Source organism: Zonotrichia leucophrys, chromosome 1 (genome assembly GCF_028769735.1).
Source record: "Zonotrichia leucophrys gambelii isolate GWCS_2022_RI chromosome 1, RI_Zleu_2.0, whole genome shotgun sequence".
Classification (NCBI taxonomy): Eukaryota; Metazoa; Chordata; class Aves; order Passeriformes; family Passerellidae; genus Zonotrichia; species Zonotrichia leucophrys.
The window spans coordinates 60594507-60611033 of record NC_088169.1 but is presented as its reverse complement, the minus strand read 5'-3'; the positions used below and the strand labels follow the sequence as shown (position 1 = coordinate 60611033).

Here is a 16527-nt window from a genome sequence, read left to right as displayed (position 1 = left end):
CCCCAGTGAGATCAATGGGAGTTTTGCCAAGGATTTCAAAAAAGCCAAAATTTCACCCAGAATCATGTACAATTCTTCAGCTGACAACAATCATAAACATCCTGCCACCCCATTGTATAAGTTAAATATTAATAAGCATCTGTAAACATCCTGCAATTTATCTGATATAAAAAATACTATAATAAAAACAATGCAGCATCTCAAGCACTGTATAGTTTTAAGTTTTTTTGGCTCTACACATATGTCGGCATTGTTATATTGGGCAAATCCAGGGTATGTATATACATCTCTATGTACAGGTGTGCTCTCACATAAACACTATGAACTAGGTACTACATATCTACACACATCCACACAAATACTGGCAAGAGAATGACATTCATAGGCATGGCATATAAAAGCCTACCCATGATCAATTTGAGGATCACTTTTATGTGAGGAGCATTTTCTCTCCAAGAAAATAATCTGTAGGCTTACATGTAAATGCTGTAAGTGAAATACAAGAATAATCTCCAAGGAGCCTGAAATACTGTTTAAAGCACAGCATATGCCTAACTCCCAAAAGATTTATATGACTGCAAAGATGATGGACTTTCTTGTGGAATGAAGAGGAAGAAGGGGAAACAAAGGGCAGAAACTACTGAGTACACATCAGAATTTACCTAAACCCATGCAAACCATGTTAGAGGTTTTCATTTTCAACTGAATATAGGTTTGGATTGAGTGGAAATCACGTGTTTCAGCTTTTTACTGCAAACTGCCATTTAGACAAAAATATCTGAGTTATGCAGAGAACAAGACAGTGTCCCATCTCTGCAATGCTTCCATGTGTAGTTCATGCATCCACTCATGCATGTAAGTGGATGTTACTACAGAATTAATGAACAGATGTACTTGACTGGAATACCACTGTAATTCACAAATCTGGCTAATGACAGAAACCACCCATGCTGGGCTGGGATCCTCTCAGAACCTTTGAAATACCTTTAGATGAAATTTACCTTTCTTAATTCCCAGAATACACCTTAAAAATACAATAATGCAATTCCATAGTGCTCAATATTTGAAGACACCTGCTCTAGACAGACAGATGTGACAGTGAGAAGTTTTGTTAGGTTTGCTATCACCATGAATTAAGACAAGAATCTGCTAATATTATATGACGTTAAATTATTTGTGTGTGATGACAGAACAAAGAAGAGCTAGAGGGAAGATGCAGAGATCAGGCTCCCTTCACTTTCCAGGAGCATCTCAACAGCTTGTACTCCTTATGTGCAAATCCCATCTATTGCATGTCTCATCTGCCACTGTGAATATCACCTTGCCTTTTGATGATCCCATTGACACAAGCATATTAAATTCCTAAGGTAACTGGCAGCTCTAGGGAGGTGCCTAAAACAGTTTCAGCTCTTTTAGGATTCAAAGGATATGATGTAAAAAAGTGGCTAATGAAACGAATTATTTCAGGATAGAGCCACAAGCTGTGCTCCTTGAGTGGGAAAAATGGTAATTTTTGTTGAATATGACCAAACACATTTTTCAAGGTACCTGATTTAAAGAGATATAAAACCAAGACAGAAAGTACAGACACCACAAGTGACAGATGCCTATAGAAAATCCTCTGGAATGTGGCTAGGCACAGAGAAATGCCTGTTTTGGCATGTATAGACATGGCATCTTGTGAGAGGACAGTGCTACTAGGAACCTTCACAGTGAGAATCTGCATGCCTGTGTGCTCCTTGTAAACCTTGCTAAACTATCCAACTAGAAAATCTTGTATCCTTGAAATTCTCATTAAAAGCCTCCAGGCCCTACTGTTCAGCACACGTGCTCTCTCCATCCCTGAAAAGCAAGACCAAGCAGCTCTGAATGGCTTTCCTCAATCTCCTCATTCACAAAATAATTGACCATGACTGCAAAGAGAATTAGTCCCAAACAGAGCTTACTTCAACTAACACCAGAAGAAAAACAGTGGTGTCTCTAACTCATTCCCTGTTAATGACACTGTCATCAGGTTATTAATTAAATTGTTTTTTATCCAATTAATGCTTTAGTTAAAAAAATGCTTAAAATGCTATTCCCTTTAAAAAGTCATAGAAGGGATTTGGGGCACTCTGGCGATTTTTTTTTTGGCTGTACACACAGTTTCCATAATGAAAACAAACCATCCAATTTTACTTTTAGTTCATTTCTTCCTGTTCCCACTTCCAGTTCACACGCTCCTGTCTACTGGGATCACCACAGCTCCCTAAAATAGTTGCTTCCAATGAATTTGGAAAAAGATAGTTGCAAATGACTTAAAATTTTATACCACACTGCATTTATATTCAGTAGCTTCTTCCTAACACTAGTCTTTGAATAATACTACAAACTATCGTTTTCCAAAGTATTTGTTCACAGACTAAAATATTCACTGGCCATTTGGATATTGTCCTACTAATAGCTACCATAATGTTCAGTATCTTCAATGTCTTACACAGCTGGTAGAGTTAGCCAAAACAGTTCTCTTTCCAAGGGCACTCTGGCAGGTCATGTTAACTGTTAGACAGAGCTTCCAGCAGGGACTGTAAAAATACAACTTAAAAGATTTTAGTCCACCATGGCTATGCTAGGCTTTGGAGCCTGAAGCCTTGGTGTATCTTTCTCTGCTCAAGCACCCTATAGCTTTTTCCTGGCCTGCCTGTCCAGCTCTTCTGAACAGAAACCATGGAGAGACATGCAAGGGTCTCTTCTTGCCAGAAGCTGGGAGCTCATCCAGACACAGGAGCAGGGAAGCAACGCAGAAACATTAATAAAGGCATGACTGGTGTTTAACATAAATGAGGCACCAACTTCTTCTGCCCCACTAATACAAGCAATAGGTTATAGAAACTCAAAATCCCATCAGAGAGCTCATCAAGTTTTTGTCAACTGGTAAACAAGCCTTTAATTATTTAAAACAGATGTTTGTAATTCTATCATGTGCACATATGAATTTTCTGTTGAGTGTTCTGAAGGTGATAAGTCTTTAACCACTACAGCTAAATTGATTAAAATTTGCCCAGGAACACTCTTGGGTATGTATTCATCAGCATGCTGCTTCTTTGCAAAAGTGTTAACAACACTAATATTTTCTAAATTACATATAACAAAGGGATGATGTTTTAAGATTAATTCTATGCACTGAAAAAATCCACAAACCTTTCAAAATTTTTTTTCAGGTAAAGTATTGAGGGTGATCATTATTAAGCCTAAAGAAGTTGCTATGAATTTTGGTATTAGCTCCAACTGGCTACAGAAATAGTCCTCTCAGGGTCTCCAGATGGCTTCCAAATGGATTATAATTTCTGAGAAACACACTGGTCTTCTGTATGGCAGAAACAATCATTTCAAGTATGTAAGCTAACACTTTACAGAGCTATGAAATGCAAGTTCTACTAATGCAACAGTAGTAGAAAACAACTAGAAAATTTTTTTTTCTTTTTGTATAAAAGATCCATTCCACATTATACTCTAGATATAAATACAGAAATTTATACAACCAGTAAAGAATTTATATTGATAATTACCAAATGATACTTTATCATTTCTGCTGATGCTACTATTCATCTCTGAAGAGAAAGCAGAGATATTTCAAGTCCTGACCAAAGCTTAAATCCTGTCCAAACTCCTCAGCTTCCTCAAGTCATCAAAAACTTGTTCCTTAAGACAGCAATACAGTCATGTACAGTTCTTGCAAACATTAAATCCTCGCAGTTAGAATAAGCAGCATCAAATCTTGATGATATGAAAATCATACCACAAAACATACAATCCATGAAAACAGAATAAAAAATACAGGACAGCCTGTGTTATAAATGTATACAGGATGCTGCAGTTGAGAGGTACATAAGTTATTGGGGTGAAAAAAATAAATTTAAAATTACTTCTTTAATTTTATTTTCTGTGGCTCTCACTCATACAAGTGACAAGATGATTTTCTGGTTGTAAGCTAAACAAATTGCTCCAGCTCAGTTATCCTCAGTGAGATACATTCCTTGTGACTTTACCTTTCACAAATACTTTTTGCACTGCTAATTATTAATTACCAGAACTGTTGAACTTATAGCCAAGAACTTAATATTTAGGGGGACACAGAGAACACTGCAGAAATAGCTGTAAGCACTACTAATGCAATCATTAGCAGGAAGCATCAAGAAAAATGGAATCACCATAGGGGGTTTTGTCTTGCAAATATATTATTACAACTGTTTTTAAAGTAGGACTATGGAATATCCTCTCATATTTGCTTTATATATTATTTTTCCATTACATGTGAAAAAGGTCTTCTGCCAGTGTTCCTGAAATGAAACCACATGCATTGAAAAACACTGAGAATTTTACCCTTGAAGTAATGTTCATTATCAAGGCTTCATGAAATTTTCATTAATAGCATGAGCAAGTTCAATTAAAAAGTAAAATTGGCGGGTTATCTATTTCTCTACAAAAAGCATGGGAAAATATAAAATGGACATTTATGAAAAAAAAATCAACACCTCTCCTTTGAATTACAGCAACGCAGCATTGCAGTATTAATTATTTTGGGCAGGGATAGAGAGATAATGATTTCTATTTATTATTTACAGGACCAAGCATGTTAATTCCAGTCCCAAAATAAGAAATACTGGAATGAAATAGTCTGGGAGGGTTTTTGATCATATGCTTTACACTTTACTGTTTTTCCAAGTTCAAAGCATTTTTCTTTGAAAGAAAGAGACACTCAGGAGAAAAGAATAGTGTTAAGGGGAGAGACATAAAAATGTACCAAAGAAAAATTTCCCTTGCCATCTTATAAAAAAAATTGATTTTTGAGTCTTCTTTTCTTTGAATTATTGCAAAACATCCCCAACACCTAAAACTATGAGCTGGCTTGATTTCATTCCATTTCTAAAAAGAAGTCATGAGGCTTTATAAAGGCAAAACTTGCATGATCTAAGTCAGAGGTTGCTACAGCAATCAAATACAGTGCACTGAGAAAATCCTACTTGAAAATGACAAAACAGCAACTTATATTTAGAAACCTGCTGCAATTTCAAAACGTGCAGCTCTTGTGTTCCTCTCTCTGAGGTGTAGAGCTTTTCAACTATATGAATACCAACCACTACAAAAAAATGCAGATTACTCTGCTCTCCCTTCAGGCTTTAATGGACACTGACCACAGAAATCGTATGTATTTGACTGGGGAGGAAAAAATTAATCCAGTAAACTTTGTATAGGGATTGTCTTGATAAACCTGGCATGTTGAATCAGGCTCCACAGGATCTTGTTTTCTAAAAAGCTAACTGCTTTTGGGGATGTGTTTACCTTGGTTTTGTTAAGATATTGGGATGTGTGCTTTGAAGCATTTTTTACAGCAGGATTAAATTAGGGAGAATACAGTACATTAAAAAAATGTATTTAGTTCTAGGAGCTGGGACTTTTACAGCACTAAGGAAAAAGCCTCAATATTTAGAATAACCATGAGAGAGTAACACTGTTCAGGTCTTCAAAAAAGCCACATCACTTAAACACAGCTACAATCCACAACCTCCAGAGAGAACCCCTGTAAAAATATTTTGAGCCTCCTTGTCAGATGCATTTGCACTTCATAGCCAACACTAGTCTAAGGCATAGAGTTGCATAAAATTTGCTCTCCTGGGCGTCTAATAAATACAGCATTAATGATACTTACAGTTTTGTTTTTTCCTATTCACATGTTTAAAAAAAACTGCTTAGGACAATCAAAGTTAAATTCTTTGGTGGTCATTTAGAAAAATGAACATTGATCAGTTGTCCTATACTGAGGTAATTTGAGGAGTGCCATAAGAAAGCTGTGTTACAAACAAAATTTTCCCATTTTCCCTGCCCAAAAGCAGCTCCCATTTTTTAATATACTCAGCATAGACCTCTACAGTGACTTGAAGAGATTTGGATCCATAGCTCATCTTAATGCATTACATACAGCAAGGCTGAGAGTTGCAAAGAGATTGTATCTTACAATCAGGAAAGCAAAGAAAGTTCTGCTATGTATTATGTCCTTGAATAGACCAGAAGATTACCTATGTTGTCTACTATAATGTCAATATGCTAAAATGCTGCCACACGTTAAAATACAGTGCAGCTTATGGAGAACCAAAGGGAAAAGGAAATAAAGCTTACAAAGACTTTGCAGATGTCACCTAAATGTCATTAAAGGGGTGAATGTCAAGTACTTTAAAATAAAACCAAAACCAACAAACTTTCCACTGTTTGCCTAACTTTCCATTTTTTTCATATGCTTTTCAAACAACAGCCTGAAAGTCATATCATTTGGCAAATGCATTTTGGTTTATTTTGTATGCAAAACCTAATAGAAAATAGTGTTTTACTTTTGTTTGTTTACCAGAATAATCATTATGTCCACAGAACTCCCAGAGTGGTGCCTGTTGAACCTACAGCAGCAAGAAGACAAGGAACTACAATAAGATAAAAATTAGGCCTGTTTTGATTATTTTGATTTTTTTTTTCTCCAATAAAACAACAAGTATAATAGATTTGACTTTCCAAGGGATGAGTCCCATCTACTTGCCATGGAACAACTCCGGTCATATGCATGAGAAATGGAGGGCAAAATCAGGATGCAGTACTTGACATTGTCCCCTCTATACAAGAAAATAAGTTTTGGTAAAAACCAAATTAAACCTAACTCTGGTGCTCATGAGGAAAACATACATAGATATTACGATACTCTGTAATGTTTAGGAAACATCAAAGCTACTTGATTAATGAAAGTCAAGTGTTCCTTGTGCTACAATGACACATTGCTAGAAACAGCAAGGAGAGAGCAATTCTGTGCCAGTTTTCTGGCAGGTGGTGCAAAGTTATCTCATCTCAAACAGGTAGGTAGGATTTTTTTGTAGATATCTAAAATTTATTTTCCGTCTAGATTAATAATTTTGTGAAAACTTAACCAGGAAGTTAAATAATGAACCTGTTTCATTTAAGTAAAGTGTAAATAACCTTACAAACTCTGGTCTAGAGCAATATCTAAACAAAGATGGTTTTAATTTTTTTAACCTGTTTACACTCATGGATTACTGTCTTGCATGTGATTCATCTTAGCATGCATAGCCTAAAACCTTATAGTCTGGGTTTTTTCATTTTTATAGTCTACTGATGGTGGAGTGCTGTCAAGAAACAAATTGATACCTTTGTAAAGAAATGCACACAGATGCATTTTTAAATTAATAGTTAATCAACAACAAGTAAAAGTTTACCCCACAAAAATCAAATCAGCTGCTACATTTTAAATATCTTCTTATGTATGATAAATAAAATTAAATTTTTCTTTAAGAAAATTTCATTAATATTTAAACCTGCTTTTGAACAATAGAATAAATAAAACCATTAGTGCCTACAAGTTCAAATATGCTACAGCTGTTTAAGATAACTGAATAACTACATTAAAATGCACCATTGAGAAGATTCTTTATAATTTTCCATGCAGGAAGCCAATTGATGTTTTTGTGAGGTACCGGTCTTTCAAAAATTCTCATAAGTTAGTTACCTGATAAACCTTCTGTACATGATATATTTAAAAATCTAACTGTACAGTGATTCAATCATATATAATCTGCTGAATATGGCACAAATGCTAAGTTTCCACACCCACACACCCTTTGCCATAGAACACATTTTAGGCATAACACAACACTGAAGAATAGAAAAGTGCCTGAAACTGGAGGAAAAAAAAAAAAAAAAGACACTCAAGTAGCAATAAATTAAATCTCATTCAAACCGATATAAAAGTTGTTCAAGTGTTTAAAGCATCAGATGTGTCATGCAACAGAACAACAGACAATTCAGGCAGGCACACCATGCATTATAGTCTGCATTCATGGTATCACGAGGTATCTCTCCCCTCTTCTGCATGGCCAGCGAGTGCTGGATACCTGCGGCACTGCCAGGCTCACGGGTCAAACCTTCCAGGCTTCCTGCTCTCCTGCACACGAGGGCTTACAGAGCTGCGCCTCGGAAGGAAAACCAGATGACCTCATGCTGTTCAGTGGCATCTTGCTGCAGCATAAAGAGAGGCATACTGAGCTGCATGTAAGCAAAGCAATCATTCCTTGATTATATTTTCCAGTCAGTGCAGTTCACCATCAACCGATCGATTTACCAAAGTGGGCTTATCCAAACTGGCCAATTTGCACACCAAGAAAACATCTTTGCAGAACATATCACCTTTTCCTTTTTGTTTTGGCACAAATCCTTTTGTACTCTTGCTGCAAGTTCTTCACCACACAAGAATTCAGAGATGCTAGCCTGTACAAACACCAGTGGTTATTCTTCCATAAACTACAAGGACAGCCAAGTGCCTGCAACAGCTTTGCTTCTCCAGCAACTTTCTCTTCTCTCTTTAAGAAAAGCACCAGCATAATTACACTTCAGACAAAGGGGTGTTCTTGCTGAGCTCTTTAATTCCCTGGAGAATTCGCTTCATATGACCCACTTTCGTTATCCCCAGGTCCTACAGAAAATTTAAAAATAGAAAAAGAAAAAAAGAGAAGAAAAAAAAGAAGGAAGTTTACTTTAAAATGGGAAAAAGAAACCCCATTGATTATGACCTATCCATGCAACAGATGTCTAGAAATGTGCTCACTGCAATCAACAGTAACCAGGAAGTGTTAGCAAGAGTTGCTTTACAAAAAGACTGCTTAGAGCATACAATAAATCCCTCTCTGTCTGGCAGACAAACCATTACTTACCTGCCACAGCAACAACTCAGGGCACTTCAATATACATCAAAACCATCTTTGGCTTGACTTATAAATACAAACACCTTTCACAATTTCTGGCAAAATGAAGAGAACAATCTCCCCCTCCTCTCTAACACAGCAACCAAATGCTTGGTAGAATGTGATGGATTGAAACTTCTGTCCAGCAATGTCACTTGATCTGACACCCTATGATGTCTGCTTTAATCAGCAAACACACATATCCCCAGTTTCTCAAGGGAAAGTGGGTGTAATGGCTACAGGCATGTAGGACAACTTCCCTTTAGAGAGCAATAGAAAGAGTAAGCTTTTGTTTTTAATTCCAAAAAGATTACATCTCCTAGCATGGATGTTCCTGATTAGAGAGCTGGAAGAAAAATTCTCAGAAACATGATAGTCATATCCCAAAGGAAATGTAAAAAGCACAAATCTCCTTGTAGCCACTAAATCATTCACATCAGCTGAAATGTTTCTATTATTGGTTGCCAGACCCATCTCTGCACACAACAACAGACAAGAATTTTCTGTAGCAAACTTCTTCCAGTATTAGTAATAGCTTTAGCAGCATCCTTTTTCAATTTTGGCTGGTCCAATGATCAGAGAAACAGAATGGGATGCCCAGCTGTGCTAATGATCTCCCACCACTCTAATGAATTTTCAGCTCAGTCTGGTGGAAATCTCCTTCCCTTATCTGTAAAACTCAGCTATGAAAAAGTCTTTAAAAACCACGTTTTAGGGGTGTTGAGCAATCAGCAGAGTCAAACACTAGTTATTTGTAGAATAAACCTTACATAAATAGATTATGGTTAAAAAACTAAAAAAAAAAAAAAATTAAAGTTTCGCCATTTTTCTGAAAGAGAAATAATTTCATTTTAAAAGAAAGATTTTTCCATTATAGAGACATTAAAAAGACGGGACTGTAATTAGGCATCTTGAAAAAATTTTTCTCATAAAGAGTGGAAAATGAAACAATATATATTATTCTGCCTGTACTCTACACAAAGACTGTATCTACATTTCTACAGCCACAGAGACCTCAGAAAAATCTGTATTCTATATTACTTTAAAATGTTAGCATGCATCTAATTTTGGAAGAAAGGGGTGGTAAAATGGGCATGAATGAATTATTTTATTATAAAGGTAATACAGCCAAGATTAAACAGATGTTTAATTTTCAGAGAGTCAAGACTGAATTCTGGTTATGTTAGAGAGAAAAAATACTTGGCTGTTTCTTCAGTTGAAAACTATCAGCACTATAAATAGATAGTCATCCTTTACAGGACTTTGGCACAAAGGTGTCAGCATTAAGGAGTTCAGTTTATTCATAAAAGTTCCCAAAGCAAGTGCTGTTCACAAACTAACTGTAAAAAACCTTATGATTTTCCATATCACATAAATTTATTTTATTTTCACTAATAGTCATCTTACTAATAAACAAATGTAGTACTAATTTTTAATTTAAGAATAGTTAATGTAGGTAGTAGTCAAATTCATCCTAAAATGACAGTAATATTTATAATTTTACATTTCTGTAATATTGTCCTTTTTATGTCAAACTTAATTCTGAAGTGAATCAAAAAAAGCCACACATGACTACTGAAACTAATGAAATAGCCGAGTTGCTATGTGGAAGAAACTCTACATAAGGGAAAACCCATAAGGATACTTTCCAAACCACAACAAACCACACAATTTAAAGGTTAAGAACTTACAAATTCTTCAGAACAAATATATTTTCATGAGTAGAACTTTTGTTGTATAAGCAATACAGTGAGGTGCTGCCAGAGTTCAAAATCAGAAGGAAGAAACATATTATGAAATTCCAAAAAAACTCAGCCACTCTTCCCATCAACCTTTGTAAAGCATTTCGCAACACCTTTGATTCAGAAGCAAGAGATTTTGGGTTTATTTCTTTTCCAGCTGAAGTTGCTGTAATGCTTATCACAACAGCAAGTCTCAAGTGCCTCATCAAAAATTTTGGGGACCCCTTTCTGCTACACTTCCAAGGGGAAAAAACCCCAACAAAACCCCTCATTTTTAATGCTTTTATAATAGTTTTCAGTTTGGTGGAAACTAGAATTTATACAGTCATGACACTAGATGCTATTTGGTATTCTCAGTTTACTGCTCATGCAGAAAAGTTTGCTGAGATTTTCTCATCTCAGACTAAAAGAATCTGCTACAGCAGCATATCATGCATCATTCAAAGAACAAGAGCCTCAAATATCTCTGCAATTGGTGCATGAGACAAAATCTGTTAATATCTAATTGATATCTAGTTAACAAAAATTCAATTTGACTACACTACAGTTTTGAAGAAGAAACTGTATCCAGAATTTGAAGAAAAAAAATAGACTTTCTTTTTTCCCAGATATGGCCTTAGAACTACAGTATCACCTCTCCTCCTGCTCTCCCTAACCACTGTGCCATTTCTTGGACAGTTTTTGGCCAAATGTACCACCACTAACAAACAATTTAAGTAAGAACTCCTTAATAATAACAACATCATCTAAATGTGAAATCTACCCTACTTGCATCCCCAGTGTTAAAAGCATATCTGAAATCTAACAAATCTTACAAAACTTTTTCTAACAAATCTTAACAAAAGCATGTCTGCAATCTAAAAAATCTAACAAAACTATTTCCATAAAAAAATTTTGCAAAACATGCTACTGCAAAACACAGGGATGAAGTGTCACAGTCCTTGTCACAGATTTTAGTTTGACTGGCACTGCTTAGCAAGGTGATCTGTGGCATGGAAAGCCTTTCTCCAAGGAAACCAACATTGCTTTGGAATGTTAAGGAGACATCATACTAAATGTGTTGCAGTTCTGATTATGACTAAGCTGCCTGAATAGGAACATGACTAAAAAAGTAAATAAGATTTTAAAAAGGTTAAAATAAAGGTTAAATAAGGTTTTTTTAAAAAAAGTCACAACTACACCTTCTTTCTACAGTTTCTGCAGAATAACACACAATTTACTGCCCAGCTATTCATCAAGCAAAAGAAAATCATATGACTGTAAATTTCTAAGATCCTCCTAAATGAAATCAGGCATAAGTGGCTGGAGAAAGATCATTACTGCAAGGACTGAGTAGAAAGAGGTATTCTGGTTTTTCATTTGCCAGTTGCCACACAGAGCTCCCTGAGAATGGGATCCACAAGCTATGCAGAAATACAATTAGAGGTACCCAATTCTTCTGTCAGCATATCAATCTGTTCCAGTGATGCATGCAAAGGAAGAATGTTTCATCAAATCCTTCTCCATACCACTTTTTATCTCTACTTTTGACCACAACAAGAAAGGTGGGCTCAGAGGATTAAATTAAAACAGGCAGCAATTTTTCCTGCTGCAGACATGAAAGGTAATAGAAGTAAATGTATTGCACATGAGTTAGGAGCTCATGAATCAATGGTGATCTTGTTTAGCTTGTCAGGAAGCACAGGCCTTGCAGTGGAAGAGAGGCTGCAGACAGATTGTAGCTAGCAAGAGCACTGAAGGCTCATTGCACACCCCGATAGCCAAAGGGAGGAAATATTCACAGGGCAGCTTGTGACGTGTTCCTCATTTCCCAAGTAGCACATTACACATCTTGACACCAGTTTAGGTCACTGGAGAAAACTGCAGGCTGTCTGAGACATCCTTAATTGGCTCCCTGCAGAGACCCTGCCCTGTAATCAGCAGGATGAGCACTAAACTCTGCTATTTAAGTTCAGTGCTGTTGGAGTGCAAGCCCTGCCTGGCCAAAAACCTGGCCTAGCTTATGAAGGGCACTGATTTGGAAGCTCTGGGCATCTGGCAACGAGCACATGGGGCTATTCTGGAGCGAGATTTTGGTTGGCTCAGGGCATGCTTCTGGCAACTTGTGTAGAGCAGCTCCTCATCCCACACATCTCTAGGCAGCACTGCATAGAGGAGTTGGCTCTCTGCAGTAAGACAAGCCTTTAGACTTTTCATGGCACAGACATTTGTGATGGGATTTTATATACACCGAAGCAACATGAGCCTTAGCAACAGGGATAACGGGTTGGTAATTACCCTGCTGCAGACATTTACTTGGTTTAAGTGCCAGTCCAAATTGGTACTCATGAGAAATAAGGCATGGCCAGAAGCCATGTCCAGTTTAACACTGATCTTACCCACCATAATTTATTCCAACAAGTAGGACTTTTTAAATTTTCTTAACATTTTAGCAAACCTATGCATTGTGTGATGCTGAGTTTCTCAGCTGAATTTTAAGTTTGTTCAGCACTCATTCAGAACAGAGAGTTGCAACATCCATCACTGGAACACTGTGGTGGATTGCTTGGACAGTCTTCTATTTCTAAAGTTTTGCAGGGAGGGACTGTCCTAAAACTGTCCCTCCCTGTCAGAAACTATCCTGAAAGAAAGGAATTTAACGTCCATGGAAAGAAGCTTAGGCAATCTAATACCAAAGAGTAAAATAATACACAACAGCCAAACATATTATCTCAAACACAGCTATTTTCAGTAGCTGCTTTCTATTGCAACAGTCGCACAACACAAGCACTACCCTTATAACATCAAGATTGCACATGATATAAAAAACTTCACATAAAATAACACATTTGTATGAAAATATTGTCTCTACCTGGAGACTACTGTACTGTGGCTAGAACAATGACTTGCACTCTAAATGTAAATGTTTGCAATTTCTACAATATCCTATTTCCTCTCTTATGTGCTAAAAGCAGTTGCAAAACCCATTACCAAGAACTCATTACTACCAAGTTCCTGGAAAAAGTCATTTAATGAATCCCCAAAGATATAACCACTACTACATATAATGGATGCACTTAAGTCATTCCTGAAAAGGACCAGCAAGCTCAAATAACAGCCTCAAACTGCTGGATAACATTTCTCCCTGCAAAATGTACCTATCTGACCTCAGAGGAAAAAGGTTTTACAATTTTGAAATAAAATACTCTTTTTAAAAAATCTATACAGCCAAAATCAGAGGTCTGTCACCAATGGGAAAACCTATTTTGACACACAAACACCAACACCATGTAAGTCAAATACTGCAATTTATTAAGCTGCTTATCTCTCTCATACCCACTATGTCCAATATATACACAATAAATCATGTGGAGCAGATCAGCCCCTGCAGAAGATAGATTCAAAATAATTATAACCACCATCAACTGATCCGTACTGATCGTGTTTAATGGAAACAGTGAACTCTTGAAGAAAACATTATATTACACAGATGCTAGTAAGATATCAAATGTGCTTCTCCTATGCCTTCTGACATAAACTGCATTGTATCATTCTGCATGAAGTGGGGGGGAAAAAATAAAGAAATTTTGGATAAAACAGATATTTTTAGTTGTGAGTTCAAGTCAACACTTCAGAAAGGCCCAAGGACAGCGCATATTAGTTTATTGCATATTTGCACAGTGTAAGCCAAGCTACAAGCAATGACAAGTGCAGGGAAAGAAGAAAAGTTGGTTGTTGTTTTGTCAAAGAAAATGGTCAATAGCAGAAAAGTAGCACAAAGGAAATACCTTAAGGTCTCGCCTTTCCAGATGTAAAAGCTCAGAGCCTCGGATGTCATGGCTGATGAAGATTTCTTTGTACTCTCCCAAACTGAGCAGATCCAGCCAAGCAGCAACTTCATCTGTGCCCCATTTTTGAACTACCAAAGTTAAGAGCAAAACCCCCTTAATTTCTACATGCTCAAATGCATCACAAGCAAAGGTTAGGCCAAAGAGAGTGGAAAACAGAGTAGAATTGCCGTGCTAGCAAAGGGAAAGGTTAGAGGTGTCTTTTCCACACAAACTGACAATTTCCTTTTTACATGCAGGTTACAGGTTAGCAGTTAACACAAGAAAGTATCTAAACAAAGTTGGGGTTCTTTGCTTTGCAGCCATGCTTTCAGCTTTACTCCAGTTTCTTCAGTAAAGCCTTTAAAACCTCATGTCCCAACAAATTCACATTAAACCAGCTTAGGATCAGTGATGCAAAGTCTAATGTTGTTCTGCTGTATGCCATTAATTTATTAGTAGTCATCCAAGGAGAGGAGAAGCCTTCAAAAACTAATTAACATGTAAAATTAAAATAGCAACCGTACCTCAAATATAGCAATGGCAGCAAGCAAGTCCAGTTTTAATTAACAGATTCTAGTATTCATAATTAAGACAAAAAGTATTCTTTAAGCTGTGTTACACAGGCCATTAAGAAGCTCTCTGTAAAACATTGTTCTCCAAGGTTAGTTGCCCACATTAGTCCCATTAAGACCACATATATTAAAAAAATAATTAGGCTACTTATTGCTATAATTTTGCAACTTCATTCAATGCTGATCGCTTCACTTTATAATGAAGAGAAATCTGATGTCTAATCTGAAACTTAGATCTGATCAACAACTGCAAGATTTTGTAGATTGTGATCAACTGTTCATTGAAAGAATAAAGACACAGAAACAGTTTTCGGACCATCTAATCACAGAATACGTCCTGGACATAATCTTAAGGAAGTGAGCTCTCGAATAAAAATGGGAAGAGAGGAGGGTGGAGTTTGTTCAACTTCTAATTAAAAAATCAGTATTGCCTATCATGATTTTTTGTTTGAGCTGTCTCACTTACTGAACCAATAACCCACCCAAAAATTAAGAATAACTGGTTAATTAAACCAGTGTGATAAAAGTTATGTCACACCTAAAACTAACCTGAAAAACCTGGAGTATCACAGGGAAACAATGTGTTTACCCATGGCTTGTACGGCTATGAGTGAACCAAATGTAACCACCAGCAAAGACACCGATCCTGTTGCATGATAAAACTTTTAAAGTATTTTCACAGTAGTTCTTTGGTTCACTTGGGAGTATTGGGGGTCCTATTGAATGCTTTCCAAATGCACTGAAAGAAATATTTATCCTAATGAAGATGCCAGTTAGCTCAGGTGCTTTCCACTTTGACTTTAGTCTTAGGTAAGTCTTGTCACCTCTTACCAAAAAAATCCCATAAAATCACATTTACTACAAATGCTACTACTTTTCTTGCAATTTCAAAACACATACCAGGCTGAGAGCTGGTCTTATGCTTCTGAATTTTTTCTTTTTTAAACTTTGGCACTATACGAAACACTGTACTTCTATTGTTTCTTTTAGCATAATCCAGAGGGGGATCCTGCATGAGAAAAGAGGCATAGTTACCTTTAATTAAGAGAAAACAACTGTTAAATTATATGCTTGTGATGGTAATTTATAGCTAATCTCAAAAAGTAAGACTCAAATTTACTTCTGTAAAGAATAATGTTAGGATTTAACTCTATACATGTTTGTATTAAAAATATAAATTAAAAAGATATGTTTCATGTATTTATTTATCAATCAAAACCTTTACATTCACAGATGGGAACAAAACACAAAAAAAAGGCACTAAGCTTAGAAGGTTGTTCACAGCAGACAGAAATGATCTAGCAACACTACTGAAAGTTCCTCAAGAGATCATGAAAAATTGTAATTTACTTTTCCCTATCAAAAGAAAATTAAGTTCAGTTAAGATCAGAATGTGTTACTCGAACTTACCTCATCATCATTTGGTTGAAAAACATAATAAAGCCAAGGAATCTCAGCAAGTTTTCTCAACTCTATTTCCACACTGTGCAAAGCATCAGACAACAGCTCTTCATGGGGAGCTTCTAACTGCTGTTTATAAACAGGCCAGAAAAACAGGACTTTCAGTTTCATGAGGTTTAACATTTAAGTCTAGATATCTTGTTGCCACACACAGACAGATGACTACTTC

At 36.3% G+C, this 16527-nt stretch overlaps 1 protein-coding gene across 2 annotated transcripts in view; it reads right to left on the bottom strand.

Annotated features, from left to right (window-relative positions):
- Positions 1–486: 486 nt before the first annotated feature.
- The window catches only part of DGKH (diacylglycerol kinase eta), a 156888-nt gene continuing 140847 nt past the window's right edge, over positions 487–16527 (bottom strand). For both annotated transcript variants that reach the window (XM_064714207.1, XM_064714216.1), the window contains 4 exons: positions 16308–16427; positions 15798–15906; positions 14284–14414; positions 487–8506 (listed from right to left, as the gene is read on the bottom strand). In XM_064714207.1, the coding sequence (XP_064570277.1) occupies positions 8417–8506; positions 14284–14414; positions 15798–15906; positions 16308–16427 (450 nt within the window). In that variant the 3' untranslated portion in view covers positions 487–8416. The remainder of the gene's footprint in view (positions 8507–14283; positions 14415–15797; positions 15907–16307; positions 16428–16527) is intronic.